At 36.2% G+C, this 16,887-nt stretch overlaps 1 protein-coding gene across 1 annotated transcript in view; it reads right to left on the bottom strand.

Moving 5' to 3' along the window:
- ADAMTS19 (ADAM metallopeptidase with thrombospondin type 1 motif 19) overlaps positions 1–16,887 on the bottom strand; it is a 150,724-nt gene that overhangs the window by 49,652 nt on the left and 84,185 nt on the right. Inside the window, 4 exon segments of the mRNA XM_055791485.1 lie at positions 353–483; positions 3,223–3,324; positions 11,475–11,625; positions 12,822–12,962. Of these exon segments, the coding sequence (XP_055647460.1) occupies positions 353–483; positions 3,223–3,324; positions 11,475–11,625; positions 12,822–12,962 (525 nt within the window).

The raw sequence follows: 16,887 nt of genomic DNA, 5'->3' as shown, positions 1-16,887 counted from the left end.
CTCCAAATAAAACAGAAGACAATTCTCTCCAGCAAAAATTTGAAAGACTAGAATTACACACTGACATTCTGCAAGTCAAAAATTGCAAATTTAATTTGTGAAGCTTAAAAAGAAAGTTGTATTCTCCCATTAATATTATCTAAGCTTTTGACAGAAGCAGAAGAGAGGAAAACATGTTATCATGCAATAAAAAACCCTGAAATACCTATTCTCCTAAGTGTTTTTCAATATTCATAAAAATTGTTGCTTATGTATAGGACAACTATATCTTAATAGGTTTCTGTACTCATAAGATTTAAATTCTGTCCAGAAATTCTGACGACCAGCAATGGCAACTGGAACTTGTTTTTACCCAGGGCATTTGCGCTGTCGACTGCTGATTCCAGTGTTGCAAGTACGGCTACAAGTGCTCCACGTGCTCCACTCCCCTTCCATATGCTCCGCAAAAGAGGTCCGATTGATACACTCTCCAGCCTTACACCACTAGGTGAAAATTCAGCTCTTAGGTAAATAAATCAAGGCATATGTAAAACAATTCACTGCTCCACAAGCACACGGGAAGCACAATATAAACATTTTGTTCAACACATAGTTTTCATATGAGTCAGAAGTATTTTTTCCTACTGTTCCCCAGAGTTTTTTTTTTTCTATCCTAGTAAATACAACAGCTAGAGACCTTTTTCTGGCTCAGTGGTCAAGGAGCATGTGCAACTCTTGCCCACAAGCTCAAGCACAAATTCATTCCCAATACAGGATATCTACTGGAATAGCCTGCTGGAAATGGTACCCCAGACCACACTGTCCCCTTCATTTGAGCCTAGGCACAGCCTAGGAGAGCACTTTTGGGTCTGGCCCAAACCAGCTGGAGGGACCATCTTCCAGCTGAACTGTACAGATGATCACAGCAGAGTGTTCAGGGCCATTCTCAGGACTTGTTTGGTTCACTATTACAGTTCTCACATAACTAGCAGGAACTGTACTGTCAGTGATTATCCAGTGACAATTTCAATAGAAGGATATATTACAAGAGATAGAGAAAATGGGATTTTATTCACAACTTGTATTCAGAAAGAATGGAAGCCTCAATAACCTAGTGTTAAGAAAGTCAAGAGAACTTCTGGCATTTATTTCAATAATAATAATAACCTCAATCTTGTATGCATATATAGTTTCCCAGGACAACTGCAATTTCTCACTCAAAAACTAGCCAATCACTATTGTTACGCTCTGTAGACTATACCCATAGTTGGTACAAATCATAACTCTGCAGAAACTAATACTTATCAGCTTATACCAGCTGAATATCTGTCCCATGTATTATGGAATTTCAGCAATTGCAAAGCTATAAGACTACAAGTAGACAATGAATACTTAATGTCATTAACATCAGAAATTTAATCCATTTCTCTTTACACTCTGAATTATTGGTAATTACTGTTATCAATGGATAAACTTCATAAAGAAGGTTCATATTTTGAGCAAAACAAAGCACATCACTAATGCAGTCAGTAAAGACCTTTGCCACTTTCAGTATACAATTACATTAATTGTAGTATCTGTGCTAAATCTTTGTCTGGTGATATTAAACTTCACTTACGGTTTCAAACTGGTCTTTGCTGATCAGTTGATCTTAATTTTCCTCTTAAATCATGGCATTACAATGATGGCATAATTGTACCACCTTTGAAAAGTCTTTGCATAGGATAGCTCCATCATTATATTGGATTTGCAATCAGAAACCAGAAATTTTGTAATACTTTTGGATGTTTCACACCAAAGATGCTCATATTTACTTAAAGATATTCCTTCAGATATAACAGCAAAATGGATGTTTCTCTAGAAATAGCACCTGCCTTATGTAATGAGTCTGAGAGATGCTTGATTTAAAAAACATTCAAGTTGGACAGGCCATGCAAATAAAATTTGCATCACTTCCTAAGATCCTAACAGGAGCACAAGACAATAGACCATCTCCACAATATCATTAAAATAACACAAAGCCAGTGATTTGTGTAATCTGAAGCTCATCTTGTACAGAAAACAAAGTAAACAAGAATAATAATCACTTTGAATCCTCTGATATGTTTCAGTGATGTCTGCTTAGTTTTATTATCTTTTGCAAGCCAGTCATTAATACACAAAATGCACACTAACTTTGGGTGCCCAGTTCATGATGGCGATGGTTTCACAATGAAAAATTCTAGGTAGTCTTACTAAGAAGTTCTTCTGTCTGACTCCATGCCATGGGCATGCCACTCTCAACATAAAGATGGTGACATTGAACAAAAGGCATCACCCTGACTTTCCAGGCATTGACTTAAGACAGAATATCAACTACACACATTTATCAGAATCAAAAGATTACAGCAATTGTCATTATTTTAGAGATTAAAATGGACAAAGCCTGGTTTTCCATTAGCGTGTAAAATGATACATTCTGAACATTTTATCTTACTCCGTTGATTGATTTGTTTACCTTTTTAGGGGGATGATAGCAGTCCTAGTGAATGTAATGTGATTCAAAGAGCAAATCACTTCTGTGGGAGACTGCTGTCAGCACAATATCATGAAAATCCCAAGATATATGTATGCTACTGCTCTGTTATTTATTTGAGGTTATTTATCTTCATTTACAGTTATATACAGACATGACAGAGATTATCCACACAGTAAAGCTTCTGAAGGACATTTAATTTAAGTCTGACTTTGGGTGACCATCTAATTTGTCTTGATGCCATACTCTTAACGACATTTATCACTCTTTCATATGCATTGACACTATAAATATTTCTTTACAAAGCTTATCCTGAAAAGTTTTATCACAAATCTGTACCAATTCCTTCGCTGAGGCTATTTCTAAATCTTGAATCACAGCTGAGAACTTTATATCTTTGAAAGCTTATGTTCCTGTTTACAGTAAGCAGTACAACAATGGCATTCCATTCATAAACCAGAACAAATTTATTTGAAATAAAACAGTGCATGCATCAAAAAACCTGTGGCTTTGGCTAAAAATTTTAAAAAAATGCTGGGTTTATGGTTTTATTTCCTTTAAATCATATCTATATTATATAACATATAATACATTCAATGATATATGTATGATTTTTATCATAATTGAGGTAAGCAGGAACTTTAAACAAATGAAAGGTGTATTCAGCTTGTTTCCTTAACTGTTAGGTGTTTGACGTAATTTATATTGCTTTTCCACCAGAAACATACCTTTCCAGTGTCACAGTCTGTTCCATCCATTGGTGGATCCAGTTTAGTTTTGCATTCCTTCTCACTTTCCACCTTACACCACAACCCAGTGCAAATGACATGCTGAAAACCAAACACAAGGTTAAGGACATAATCTCTGCTCTGCAAAATTACTTTTTGCTTGCAATCCACTAATGTTGTCATAAAGTTGCCAGTTTGATGGTACTGAAGTATATTTAAAGACAGGTTAAACGTGAAAAAAAACCAAAGTGGGCAGATTCTGCTTAGACTTTTGCTAATCATGAACACATGGAACAAGTCAAGCTGTTGTGTTGACAGAGAGGAGAAGATCCTTGTAAGTCTAACCCTGGGGGTTATGGTCTTTGCATACAGCAGATCTGACAAAGCACATAGGAACAACTTTGCCCCATGATGTGAAATGGCCACTGTGCAGATACAAACTCCCCCAGAGACTGGAAGAGGTGTGAGCTGTCTGGGAACTGCTTTTAAAATTAATTCATATTTTCACATCTTGTATTTAGTGCTCATTTATTTTATGTGAAAATGAGAAAGATAGCACTGTCACTAGCAGCAAAACCCAAGGTTTTAAAGTAAGTCCATATCTATACACAGGGAATAATGAGCCTTTGGGCAGCTACATAGAACCATGTTCACAGAAGTTATCTAAAAATGAGTTTGTAAGAAACTCTGAGGCTTCCCTAGGACTTCCAAATCCTTCTTATCCATACCATCCTCATGACTGCTGCTATTTTATGCTCTTCCAATGATTCTTAATTCCTCTAGAATCCATTAACTCCTCTAGAAATAGCTCAAAATAGCACAAAGGTCACACAAAGTAAACTTACAAATCAGGATGAAATATTTTTGCTGCAAAGATGAAAAGGGAGGTGAGAGGGGTACTAGTCAGTAGTGAATTTTAGCGATGGAAAGAAAAGCTACTTATTGTGTCCCTCTTAAGCATCAGAACAAGACAGTTTTACCTACAAAAGAAAGTACAGCCCTGAAGTATTCTGGTTGACATTTCCCCAGATTTCCTTCATAGCTTTCCCTTTTTTCCTCTCAAAAGTCCTCCTTCTCCCATAGTTTTCAGTCATGACCACTCTCCTTGCTGCCTTGTTCCCCCTTTACTGGTAAACAGGGTGAAGTGAACAGACAGCATGTGGGGCTCAACTGTGGCCTGAATGTCATTACATGTGCAGACTGATACCCTCCCCTAAATATGTACAGTACTTCCAAAGAGGAGCAAGAAGGATCAGGAGAGGGGGTTGGATTTCAGGGAGCATCAAAGATAAAGATCAGCTGGGGTTTTGAAAACAGGATTGCCAGAAGACATTTTTCTGACTGAAAGAATTTTTTACATCAGTAAAGCCAGTAAGAAACTGTGTCTTTACCACTACTCATGAAAAATGTAAGATAAATCTTATACTACCCTGAAAAAGTCTCACAGCACAGGAAACATAATTCAACAAAAGACAGTGTCTGAACCAAGGAACAGGACAGTTCCAGTGACAGCCTTGCATGTAAGGGGTCTGTAACATCAGTTTTCAAAAAACAGTCAAAGATTGTAGAGGTCTGAAGTATTGCACAGAAAGAAGAGACAGGATGGCAGCAGTCAGACTCAGTCTTTATTCATCCTGTAACAGTTTTGTGCCAAAGCTGAATTGACAAGACAAGAGTTAGCTTATGCATATCCTAAAATATAACTACTGGTCCTAACCTGTTCCTGGATAGTTTTAACAAGTATTTTTCAAGCATCAAACAGTAATTTTTGTTCTTGGTCAAAGGAGAAAGATAATTTATTCTTTTAAATTGTTTTTAAACATGCACTTTAAGACGTAACTTTGGAGACGAGAACTAACCTTAGCAAGAAGACTTCTGGGACAGTTTTGGAAGACAATGTAGACAAGACACAGTATCAGATGTTCATCAAAAAGTGCTTCCATACCAACTATGAAATGACAAACTAGACTGTTGGAACAACTCCACAAAAATATATGCTGATTTAAAGTTCCTAAATAAAATATTTTTTTCATATTCCTAAATCTTCACTTAACGGTGATGACATTTGAGGAAAAGCCATTCAGGCTTCAAAGAAAAGAAAGTCAGACTTTCCTTTATCTTATCACATTTTAAAGTACATTATCCTTTTTTTTTTTTTTTTTTTTTTTTTTCCCCTCCCTAAAAACAACGATCTTGTGCTCAATTTCACTTGCCTATAACCATGGAATGGCTGAAAACAAACCTACAGTTCCTTACAAATTCTGAAACAACTCTTCTAAACTTAGGAAGACATGAAGTCAGATTTACAAGGATTTGGGTACCTGAACACAAGATGTACTTAAGCCGTGTAAAGTAAATCAATTAAAACAAATCAAAATTCTTGATTTGTTAATATGGTTTGCATACATGTGCATTTTTCTACAAATATTTGTGTACCAGCTCCCTATGACCCATGAATCTAACTTCCCCAGCTACAAACATCTTTGAGCCTTAAGTGAGCTGTATTCTAAAAACACTCACTTCTTTTCACCATTTTTTAAAATAAGCATTCAATATTACTATAAAATTTAATCTTAGACTGAGTTTCCTTTAACCCAAGAAAATGGAGATACGAAATTAATGACATTGGAGGGTGACATCTAGGTTTTTTTCTGGGCTTTCTGTTTCAGCCAAATCACAAATAGATTCTTTAATTACTCTTCAGATTTTACTTCTGCTGCAGAATTAAAAGAAATAGAGATTAGTGTTACCATTTAACTCTTGACATTTGGGGACTTCTGCATGTGGCTGGGAAAAACCATGAGGCACAACTTTTCATTAGCAGCATGCAATGCTGCAGATCGGGAGTGATTTGAAAACTAACAGAAATCTGGAGGCCAGTGTCGATATTACAGTCACTCCAAAATCAGAACACAAACTTCTAAAGCAGAAATTTACTCCTCTAGCAAGAAAGTTTCACTCAAAATTGGAATAGATAACTTAATGCTCACAGAGGTTTATTAGTTATCTATCATAAGCACAGTTCAGCAGCCATTACAGTTTTTTCAGAGTAGCCAAGGGAAATAAAAATTATTGGAGATTATAAACTTATACTTGTGATAGTAGACTACTCACAATCTGTAAAATATTTCATTGTGTGTACATTGAAAAACAAAATATTGTCAAGCACACACAAAGGATGTTTTTCTGAAAGAATACATTAATTGTGAGGTTTTAACAACAAAAACTTGTAAATACAACATGAAAGTCACAGCTCACTACAGAAAAAGCAGGGGTCACTCAGCTTTGGGTTGTTTTTTTTTTTTCCTTAAGGAAAAGAGTGAGGCAGGTCTGTGTGCAGAGGGGTGCATTTCCAGTCATATAAGCATCTGGAAAGAAGGTCCAGTTGAGAAGAAAGACCAGAGAAAGAGCATTTCAGAACTGTGTGCAGAGTCAAGACTGTTTAAAGTGTGGTGGTGGAGACACTTAAATAGACCTATAACATTTCCATGACTTACTCTCCTTTCATTGTGATCTATCCATGAAATGCCTTAAAAATTACCATGAAATATAACCAGTCTCCTACTTTTTGCAGAGGTCACAGCTGTGTTATGACAAGAATTGTTTTAGTGAAACTGACTAGAGAGCGTTTGCATCCTGCACTTTAATCTTAAAAGCCAACGTTTAATAGTTCAACAATTATATTCAATTGTCAAGTTCTACAATCACATTTAATCATCAAGAACTACTTCTGGGCCATGATTGCACTATCTGTTATGTGAAACAATGTTAGAGTCTGATTGATTCTTGTGTGAGACATCGTGGGCAAACTTGGCTCCCTTACAAGATAAGCATGGCGACATGGTATAAATCCTATACTCTGAGATCCACTCACACTTTTTTCAGGCTCTATAAATTTTGTTTAGGGTATGAAAAAAAGTCTTTGAAATAAAGATGAAAAGGAAGAAATAAAGTCTGGACACCATTCATGAAAGAGGAGTGGAAGGGGCTCACTTAAGAAAATACAGGAATAGGCCCTCAACGGTCCCTTCAGTCCTTTGCTTTGGCCATTAAATTGTAAAGAGAAATTCCTGATAGCAAGGGATAATCACTGGCATCTGCAGTGTTTCTCAGAAGTTGCCATGTAATATGGCTGTAAATTATCCTAAAGTGCTGCTCAGTAATAACATTTGCAGAAAACTACATCTCAGCAGAATTGAATTATTGATGGCACCACTGATATTTGTAGATTATTTTTAGATCATTAAGCAAATTATTTTCCATCATTACTCAATTGTTTTCTTAGTTGAATAGCTGTTATATATGAAACACACTTGCTTAATGTAAAATACTGCATGGAAGTCTGGTCATCAAATTATCTTCTAGTCACAAAAAATGTAATACTTTGACATAGTGCCTAATTTATCTTTTACATAGTTACACTGAGGTGCATGAACTGTTCAGCAAGTAGAACGTATCCAAGAAGTCCTGGGCTATAAATTGTTGGATTTACTGAAGTTTAAATGAACCTTCAAGCAGTAGTTTCTCATTTCCTGGCTTGTGGACAACAGCTGTAACCACAGTAAAATGCCAGGTTTTGGCAGAGCAGAAGAGAGTATACAGAGATAAAAGAAAGTAGTTTGGAAAATTCAGTGGTTGCAATGTATAGTAAAATAATTATTTTAATAAATTAGTACTGTTACTAATGAAATGCCATATTCAATTTAGAAAAGTCTTCTAAACATTGACATCTCTAATGGCAGCCACAATAATCTGCAAAACCAACACAGTGAACTTTGAATCATTTTCATAATACGTAAAATGCAATTATTTGGTAGGTGAAAGTCACCATATTCGTTATTTCTAACATCCTCGTATTTCAGAGGGAGATGATAAAATTAGCTACTGATTAATGGCACTTCGCAGTTAGACAATGTTGGTGTTGCACAGCCCATGTACTAGAACTCATGCAGGATTTCTGGAAAGTTTATATAGCTTGGTTCTAGTCCAATTTAAATTGCAACATCTTTTTTTTTTTTTTTTCTTTTTTTCTTTCTTTCTTTCTTACTCTTCATACATAGGAGAAATGTATGTAAGATCAGGACAGCTTTCTTGTCCTTTGGGCTGTGCTCTATCCATTGCTGCATTTCTTCTTCACCACACAAATCTTACTTAATTGGACTAAGATACTGTAAACTTGCCTAGTTTACTAGTCAGTTTCACTAAAACTTGCCTAACAGAAAAGCTAAATTTAAGACTCACATCAGGGAACAAAATAAAAGAGATCTGAATACAGTGCCTAAACTTGCTGTAATTAGCTCTTCAGGTCTACAGACTGAGGGTGAAATTTCTTGGATGTTTTTGTTGGGGAGTGGGAATGTAAACTTTGCTTCTAGACTAAAGAATGCAGATTTAAATAAACAAGGTGACTTTATGAAGGTTGGCAGTGCAGCTTTGGAGAACTCCTCTTATGCCTCCATGCCCTCACCAGCTTTTCTCAGTTCTGTCTTTAGTGTCTTTTATTCATTTTTATGTAATTTCTAATAGGTGTAAAGTACTTAAAGATGCACTACAATAATGTTGTGGGTCACTATTTGCCGATATGATTTCCAGGTTTGCAGAGGATTTTGGTGAAACTGCAGAAGGTTCTTCCCCTTGCTCTCTTCTCAGAAACTTAATAAGTTCTCTTGTTTCTTACTGTTAAGACCATAAGGTCATCAAGCAGCAGACTTGGTTTATGAAGAAAACTGAAAATTAAATTGCAGTTTGTCAGAAAAAAAGAACACTTGAAAAGACCACTCACCTTTTGTATTGCCTTGCATCATTACTAACCTACTTATTCTTTAAAGCAAGCCTGCATGTCTTTGGATTCAAGTTACAATGGTATCTTAATACTGACACTTCATAGGAATCTTCCTAAAATAACCATTTTAATTGGAAGTAAGAATCAGTAAGTGGGGAAAAAAAGAAGGATGATAAGTCATTTATCTGAAATGTGTCTTCTAACATACAAAGTGCTGGAAGAAGAGAAAATGATTGAAGGAGATTAAAAATGGACCATTAGGTACCACCACCCAAAGCTTAAGCACTCTCTATGCAAACAGTTGAGCGCTACCAGCGTAGCGTTAACCGAATTTATCTTCCTAACATTTCTAAATTAAAAAAGAAAACCAAAAAAACCTCAGAGTCAGGACCCCGAGGGAAGAATATTCACTGCATCTATGAATAAAACACAACAGGCACAGGACCACTTAGCTATCTGATCTTAAACGCCTGAATTAGAACTAAACAGAAGGTTGTTGAAGGAGGGGAAGTGCCCAGAGAAATGAAAAGCATATAAAGATATTACACAACAGCAAGTCTCCGGGTTTGACCATCTTACTTTTGAAAGTCTTTTACCTGGTAAAGAAGACCTAGAAGAAATGATGGACTAATGCTGTACCATTTTCTTGTTCAGAATAGGTTTCTAGAGAATAAGCAACCAAAATCACACCTTTTACTTGAAAACAAAGTACTGAAAAACAAGAAACAGATTGAAATTCATGAAAAAAGTACTTGGAAGTAATTAAGAACATTTGCAGAATAATTTCATTTTCTGCTGCTCACCAGTCAGCTAAAATAATAACCAGTAACCTACAGTTCCCCTGTTTTTCCCAGCTATGGCAACTTCAGCATGCAGTCATCATATATGTATTACACTGTTTCCTTTGAGAATCTTTAGGATAAAGATTACTCTCTTACTGAAACTTGCTAAAGAAAGAGTACCACATCCAAGCTAAAAAGATGAAGAGAATTGAAGAACTAAAGGAGTAAGGAATTATGCTTTCAAAGTAAATACTCCTGATAGGTCGAGGGACGTGATCCTTCTGCTCTACTCTGCCCTGGTGAGGCCGCATCTGGAGTGCTGTGACCAGTGCTGCGCTCCCCAGGTCAAGAGAGACAGGGAGCTGCTGCAGAGGGTCCAGCAGAGGGCTGTGAAGATGATGAGGGGATGGAGCATCTCCCTTGTGAGGAAAGGCTGAGAGAGCTGGGCCTGTGTAGCCTGGAGAAAACTGAGAGGGGATCTTATCCATGTCTACAAATACCTTCAGGGCAGGTGTCAGGAGGATGGGGCCAGGCTCTTTTCAGTGGTGTTCAGTGACAGGACAATGGGCAAGAGGCACAAACTGAAACACAGGCAGTTCCACCAGAATATGAGGAAAGTCTTGTTTACTTTGAGGGTGGCAGCACTAAACCAGGTTGCCCAGAGAGCCTGTGGATTCTCCTTCTCTGGAGACTTTCAAAACACATCTGGATGTGATTCTGTGCAACCTGCTGTAGGTGAACCTGCTTTAGCAAAGGGTTGGACTAGATGATCTCCAGAGGCCCCTTTCCAACCCCAACTGTTCTCTGATTTTGTAACCTTTCCAGGCTGTCTGTCTGCTTTGACTCTGATGAAATTTTATTTCAGTTCCTCCTAGACCCTGTTCTATCAAACTATACTCCATGCTCTTTATACATTTGTAATCTTATCTTCCCATCTTGTCTTGGTTACCTTCTCAAGGTTATCCAGCATGTTTGGTAACCATCCTGTTGACATTAAAGAAGGACAATTTTTCTTTGTTGAAATCATCCTTAAAATGCTTCTTTAATCAGATGTCTGCTAGTAGGAGGCCACAAAATTATTAAGTCCTCTTCAATTTTGTTAATCTGTCTTTTCATGGAATGGTGTGAAGCAATGTCAGAAAACTCACTTAAGTAGTGGAACTCCTGTTACCAGGGAACTGCACAGCCCTGCGTGGACTCACAGGGGACTGCTGGAAAGAAGGGTATATTCAGCAGTAAAGAGAGCCCAGCTAACACCGCTATTCTCCCTCGGAGTATGCACAGGCACAGAATACTTTACTGCGGGTCAGGTCAGATATAGAGGTTCAACACCCAAAACATCATGAAACGGAACCTACATGCAAAATCTTGTCCCAGTGGAATAAATTGCAAATATTCCATTCACTACAATGAGGTGACTTCACAGTCTGACATTTTCCATTTCTAAAGTACAGGGTACTTCAGTGGTATGATATAACACAACAATGATATGATTCAGGATGTTTGGAGATCTAAAGCAAGCCTTACATGACAAACAAATGAAAATGTTCATATTAAACCTTGGAAAGCAAAGTGTAAACTCCTCATTTCAAAGGTGCTGTGCTCACTTTCAAGCACACACACAAAAATATCTCTGACAGAAAAGTGAGTTGGTAGGTGTATTTTCTGAAGTATACAACCATCCTTACCTGCATTTCTTGGCAAAAGGATGCAGTTGGTCCGAAAAGAATCTGACACTGTTCATCTGCAGTGTATGTCATTCCTGGGAGCTTGGAGGGAATAATCACAGCATTGAGGCTCTGAGGATTCGTCTGTAGCAGACAGTTACTGGCCTTTGACCTGGCAATATGCAGAGATTCGTACACTGAGCAAAAGACTAAAAAGTCTGATTGTCATGCTGACTTAAACATGCATTTGATATTAGAACAACATGGACTCTTAAGATTTTATAATTTCTCAGCATTGGGCTGTCATTCAGAGAAATGACTCCATATAAATTAATATGGCTTACTTGATATAAGTTAACAGTGTGTTCTGATGTTGCACATGTGCAGAAAGACAATATAATTTATCAGCTATAATAGGAATTTCATGAAAGCCCTAGACAACATTTTAGTGTAAAATAACTGATTAAAGTTTGGATAGAGGTTTAGACAATTATAAAAAAGTAGACAACTTATAATGCATAAACAGCTGTGTAGTTTAGTTCTCACATCTAGCAGGACCTCAGATTAATCACTTTGATCATATATATATACACACATTTAAAAATCATACATTTCTAAGCTGGTAGTAAGAAATTTAACTTTCAAAAACTGAAGAAAAATATTTCAAAATACTTAAACCACTTAACACATCAAGTCATGGGTTTGATTTCTGTCTAGATTCAATACAAATGTGTCAGAATGACACAACTTATACTAACTATTCCAGTGTCATAAAGCAGACATTTTGAGGACTGCTTAACTGTTGTAAGTAAATTCTCAACAGATACATTTATAAACTTAATAAAGCAACAGAGCTTCAGGGAAAACATCACTTTTAATAGCTATAGACTAAAACTAAATGTTTTCATTTGGTTTCTAGGCATACTGTTCTCTATTAAATATCTCATGTTGAATTTCTATTAAAAAATTAACATAGTGTAATTATATTGCATGGCTTGATATTGAACCACACAACATAGATCAGAGAATCTACATAATGTTCATAGGTCACTCAGTGTCCAATAGTCCTCAATACACAGCATCTTAATATTTTAAAAACATATTTACACATGTATAAAGTTATATACATGTATAATGTATATATAATTAACAGATGAAAATATAAAAATACAAGTATTTGCTGAAAACAGATTTTAATCAGTCAAGTGCTACACAGTTCATGATTACTTAGATTATTCTAATGGATTATGCAAACACAAATCTCCCACAGAAGTGGTAAAAAAATATTGAAAACTTATTATTTCAGGATATTTATGCAACTATTTATACATGACATGCAGTAAGAGTTCTTTTTCTTGAATGATATACCTGAGAAATCTTTCCAGATCTTCCCTGCTGCACCGAGACCATGAAACATCCCCAAGATTCTGTCCTTTAATCCACTCCCCAGACATGATGTGGAGGCCATCTGCACAGGATGGGTGGTCATTGTCGTGGTTGATCCCCATGCTGAATTTTGAAGTTATTAAAAGTAAACCAAAGCACAACAAAATAACAAGTTGTTTTCTAAATGTTTGTAAGTTAAAACACTTGCAAGAGGCTATGAAAACCTCACGTATATTACACGAAATCTCTCTTGATTTTTTTTCCACACCTTTCACAGAATTACCTGAACTGTGTAAGGAGCACAGTTCTATCCTGGAGGTGAAAGTGAAGCCTCATTCATTTGATGAGAAATATTACATACTAATCAGCTGTTCAGTATACACTTTAGACAACTTTTTGAATGTTCAGAACTGCACAACTACTTTAGGCTTAAAGAACTGTACTTCTCTCGCTAATGGGTAACAAAAATACTGGGAATTTACTTTCTGAGATCAGTGAATCATTCAGTATTTTGGCAGTGACTCTATCTTAATTCCATACGGAACTGGTTTGCTGAAATTTTATAGAATAGTAAAATGCTTACTAGTTTAATGTATTATTATTGTATCTAAAAAAAATCACCTAAATCTACTGTTAGAAATAACACTGAGGAAGCAATTCAATGGATTTTGCTTTTAAAGACCTAACATTGTAGGCATTCCAGTGAGTTCTCACACAGGGCACTGAAATGAAAAATTCTATGAAAAATCTCCTTGAAGTTTCTGCTTTAACTGAAAGCTCACTGTCCACTCTCATTTACACAACCAGCAAACAGTGAGGAAGAAAGAAGGTAGATTTAAATAAAACTAAAGTTTTCAAAATTAGCTAAGTGGATACGTTAAGTATCCACACAAAGTGGACTGGCATTAAGAGAAACTAAATACTCTCAGCTGGTTTTGAAGATTTGTAAATGAGCGTGGGACTACTTTGCAGAGCACTTGATTCACAGCAGTGCTGGAATTTTGCAGCCCTAGTCTGCCCTGCAGAAAAGCAAAACTTTACAGTGAATAAAGCTTTATACCTTGTTTTGATTCCTTCAGCCAAAGAGCAGTCAAATTGCTTAGAGACTGCACAGATAGAAGTTTGCCACTTTTGTAGAAAAACTGGAGTACATCATGCTTCTCCATATTTCACAACACTGCAGTGCCAAAGGGCAAAAGAGGTCTGCCACCTGCCACCAAAAACACCAGTTCACTTTTCTATCCCCAAACCCCCTCATGACTAGATCAAATTCTGTTTTGTTTTGCAAGATGCAATACCTTATGTTTACTAATGAAATGGATTTAAAGGCTGTGTAGGGCTTTATCTTCCCTATCAGAGTGTCAGTCTTTCACAGAGACATTTACACCCCACAGCCTGGACCACTGGAACAGCTGCCTCTGCAGGAATTGGGTAATTTTGTTAGTTGCGAAACAAATCTTTCTGATTCTCATCTTAGCTTCTGCCTTTTCCTGAACTGTCTGAACGGGACAAAACAACTACTTGAAAATGACTGCACGTTTCTTGCTTTCTTACATGCCTCACATGCAGAATTTAAGATGTTCTTATCTCCATAGTTATAGCCACTAGAACTATGGAAGAAGACACAGAAAGTCTAATGACAGTTTTCTGCCTGCACAAGAAATAGATTTTGCTTACAACTCTACTGCAAAAGTACTCATTTATCAGTATCATATATACACTATGGTTTGAAATAAAGCATTTACAATATACAAGTACACAAAATCTTGTTGATACAAATTATTATAGAATCAATGGCTCCCATTTATGCAGTGGGAATTAACACATTTATGTGATATTTAAAACATTTTTTAAAAATTAGAAATACCCTCCCCCCAAATAATTTCTGATTACTATTATTTCCCATTCACTCTGCAGAGCAATTCTTGAAGTCAGACGTTGTCACAAATTAGTCTGTAAAATCACCCAGAAAAATGTGTGCTGAGCTGAACCAAGATCTTTGCTGTTTCAAAACCCAATTCCACTAGCCACCATTACATACAAACAGTAGTGTAACCTTTTTTTCCAATCTATTACCACAGAAGCATTCTGTACAGTCTATTAGTACATGAATGCTGAGGACAACATTGCCTTTTAAGTTAAGATGTGGTAAAAAATGTACTTTTAACAACTGTGTATATCAGCAACATTAAGCATTAATAAAAAAAAATATAAATACAACCATCTTCTAGTACTTCAGCTGCTATACTTTTAGAATACTTCTGTTCTGCTTTGATATCCAAATGCAGTTCAAAATACCTACATTAATCCAATGGTATTCATTCCTCAATGCACTTCCATCTCCAAATTAAGTACACCTAACAAAATACCCGGCAAGCAGTGAAGAACACTATTGAAGCCTTCAACTACCAGAATGAACAGCTACTTTAAAAGGAAAGTACAAGTCATTATGTGAACATCAACTGATTAAATTGCAAGACAATATGTGAAGGGTATGCTAAAGTAACAACAGAATGTGCACTTAAACATTCTCAGAAATCTTTTCCTCAGTATGTACCACTGATCTCTTCTATAGCATGGTAATGACTATCTACTTCTATCTGACCTCGTATCAATTACAAGAGCACATAAAAGTAGATATGCAATAGTACTAACTTCTGATTTCTTCCACCAGATCACATTATATGTGTGGTGAAAGAAAGTTGAATGGTCATTGCTATCTCCCTATCCAGCAAAAGAGTAAGTAGTGCAAGCACATATATCTACTTCTTCATTAACAAGCAAGGATATAACAATATTTGATGCTCACACTGGTGGTCATGGAATTTTCTAGTCTTCCTTGCTGTACCGTCTACGCAAAAGAGACTACATCCCTTCACTGAAACAAAAGCACAGCAGAAACTGTGTTTGTGTGGGGGGCTGTTCTGTGCTCTTCCTACAGAATTTATTATGCTAGCACTGGGCACATTGCCCTGTCTGTCTATAAGCTCTTTTCTCCCACAGCTGTGATCATTCAACATCATGCAAGGTAAAACAACACCATGTGTAAGTGGGAGGAAGACAAGAGTAAGAGGATAACTTTTATAATAGTATGAAAAACCCCATAATTAACAAAGATGAGAATGCTGCACTTTAGCAAGTAGTAGATCGTATCTATATGGAAATACATCAAAATCTGTTTTAAGAACAGAAGTGTTATTTTTTCACTGGTATATAAAAATGCTCCACCCTTTCTAGTTAAAGACTATGTAAGAGCAGATACAATATGAAAGCAGGAATCGTCCCGTGGAATGCATTCCCTAACTAAAATATTAGTAATATTTCAACTCACACTATGCAACTAAACTGTATTTTAATAATCTCAGTTTAAAAGTATTTTGACAAAGAGCCTTGGTCAAATAAACCCCACTGACATTATACATGGTTGTCAAGTCAACTGAAAAAATATTTTTATTTAATAAAACCTCTAAAACTTGTTTAAAAAACACAGCCAGGTTTGGTTTGGGTTTTTTTTTTTGTGATATGCAGGAAGTCAGAACAATCTCTACTAAATTTTGAAGATGACCCCTATTGGTGTTTAATATGCAGTAGGAACAGTACAAAGAAAAATCTCTAACCTCTCTGTGCTTAGAAGTCAGAATTAACAACTCAGGCCACCAATAGTAGGAGACAAATATTAGTTCCATTTTTCAATTAAAGAGTAATTCTTTTACAGTTGACTACTGCTGTAATTATATGCATAGAGCTGGATTCAAGATAGATGACAGCATCTCTCCTGTCATCAAGGGAATAGGTTATATGCTTACAGGCACAAAACACATTCCAGTGTTAATGCACATATTGAAAAATTACCGAGTACCACACTTTAATTTGATTTTATTATAGCCAAGTTTTAAGACATAAAAGCTCTTTTAAGTCTCAACAAAGGGTCCTCAGTCATTATGGTATATTTAAATAAGTTAAATAAGGCTATACACACACCTTCTGGAAATAATCAGGCCTGAATTGTGAAGTGCTATTTTATATTTCTTGCCACTGTAAGACTCCA

Source organism: Falco peregrinus, chromosome Z (genome assembly GCF_023634155.1).
Source record: "Falco peregrinus isolate bFalPer1 chromosome Z, bFalPer1.pri, whole genome shotgun sequence".
NCBI classification, from domain to species: domain Eukaryota; kingdom Metazoa; phylum Chordata; class Aves; order Falconiformes; family Falconidae; genus Falco; species Falco peregrinus.
The sequence above is the reverse complement of the archived record's forward strand: the minus strand, read 5'-3'. Positions and strand labels throughout refer to the sequence as shown.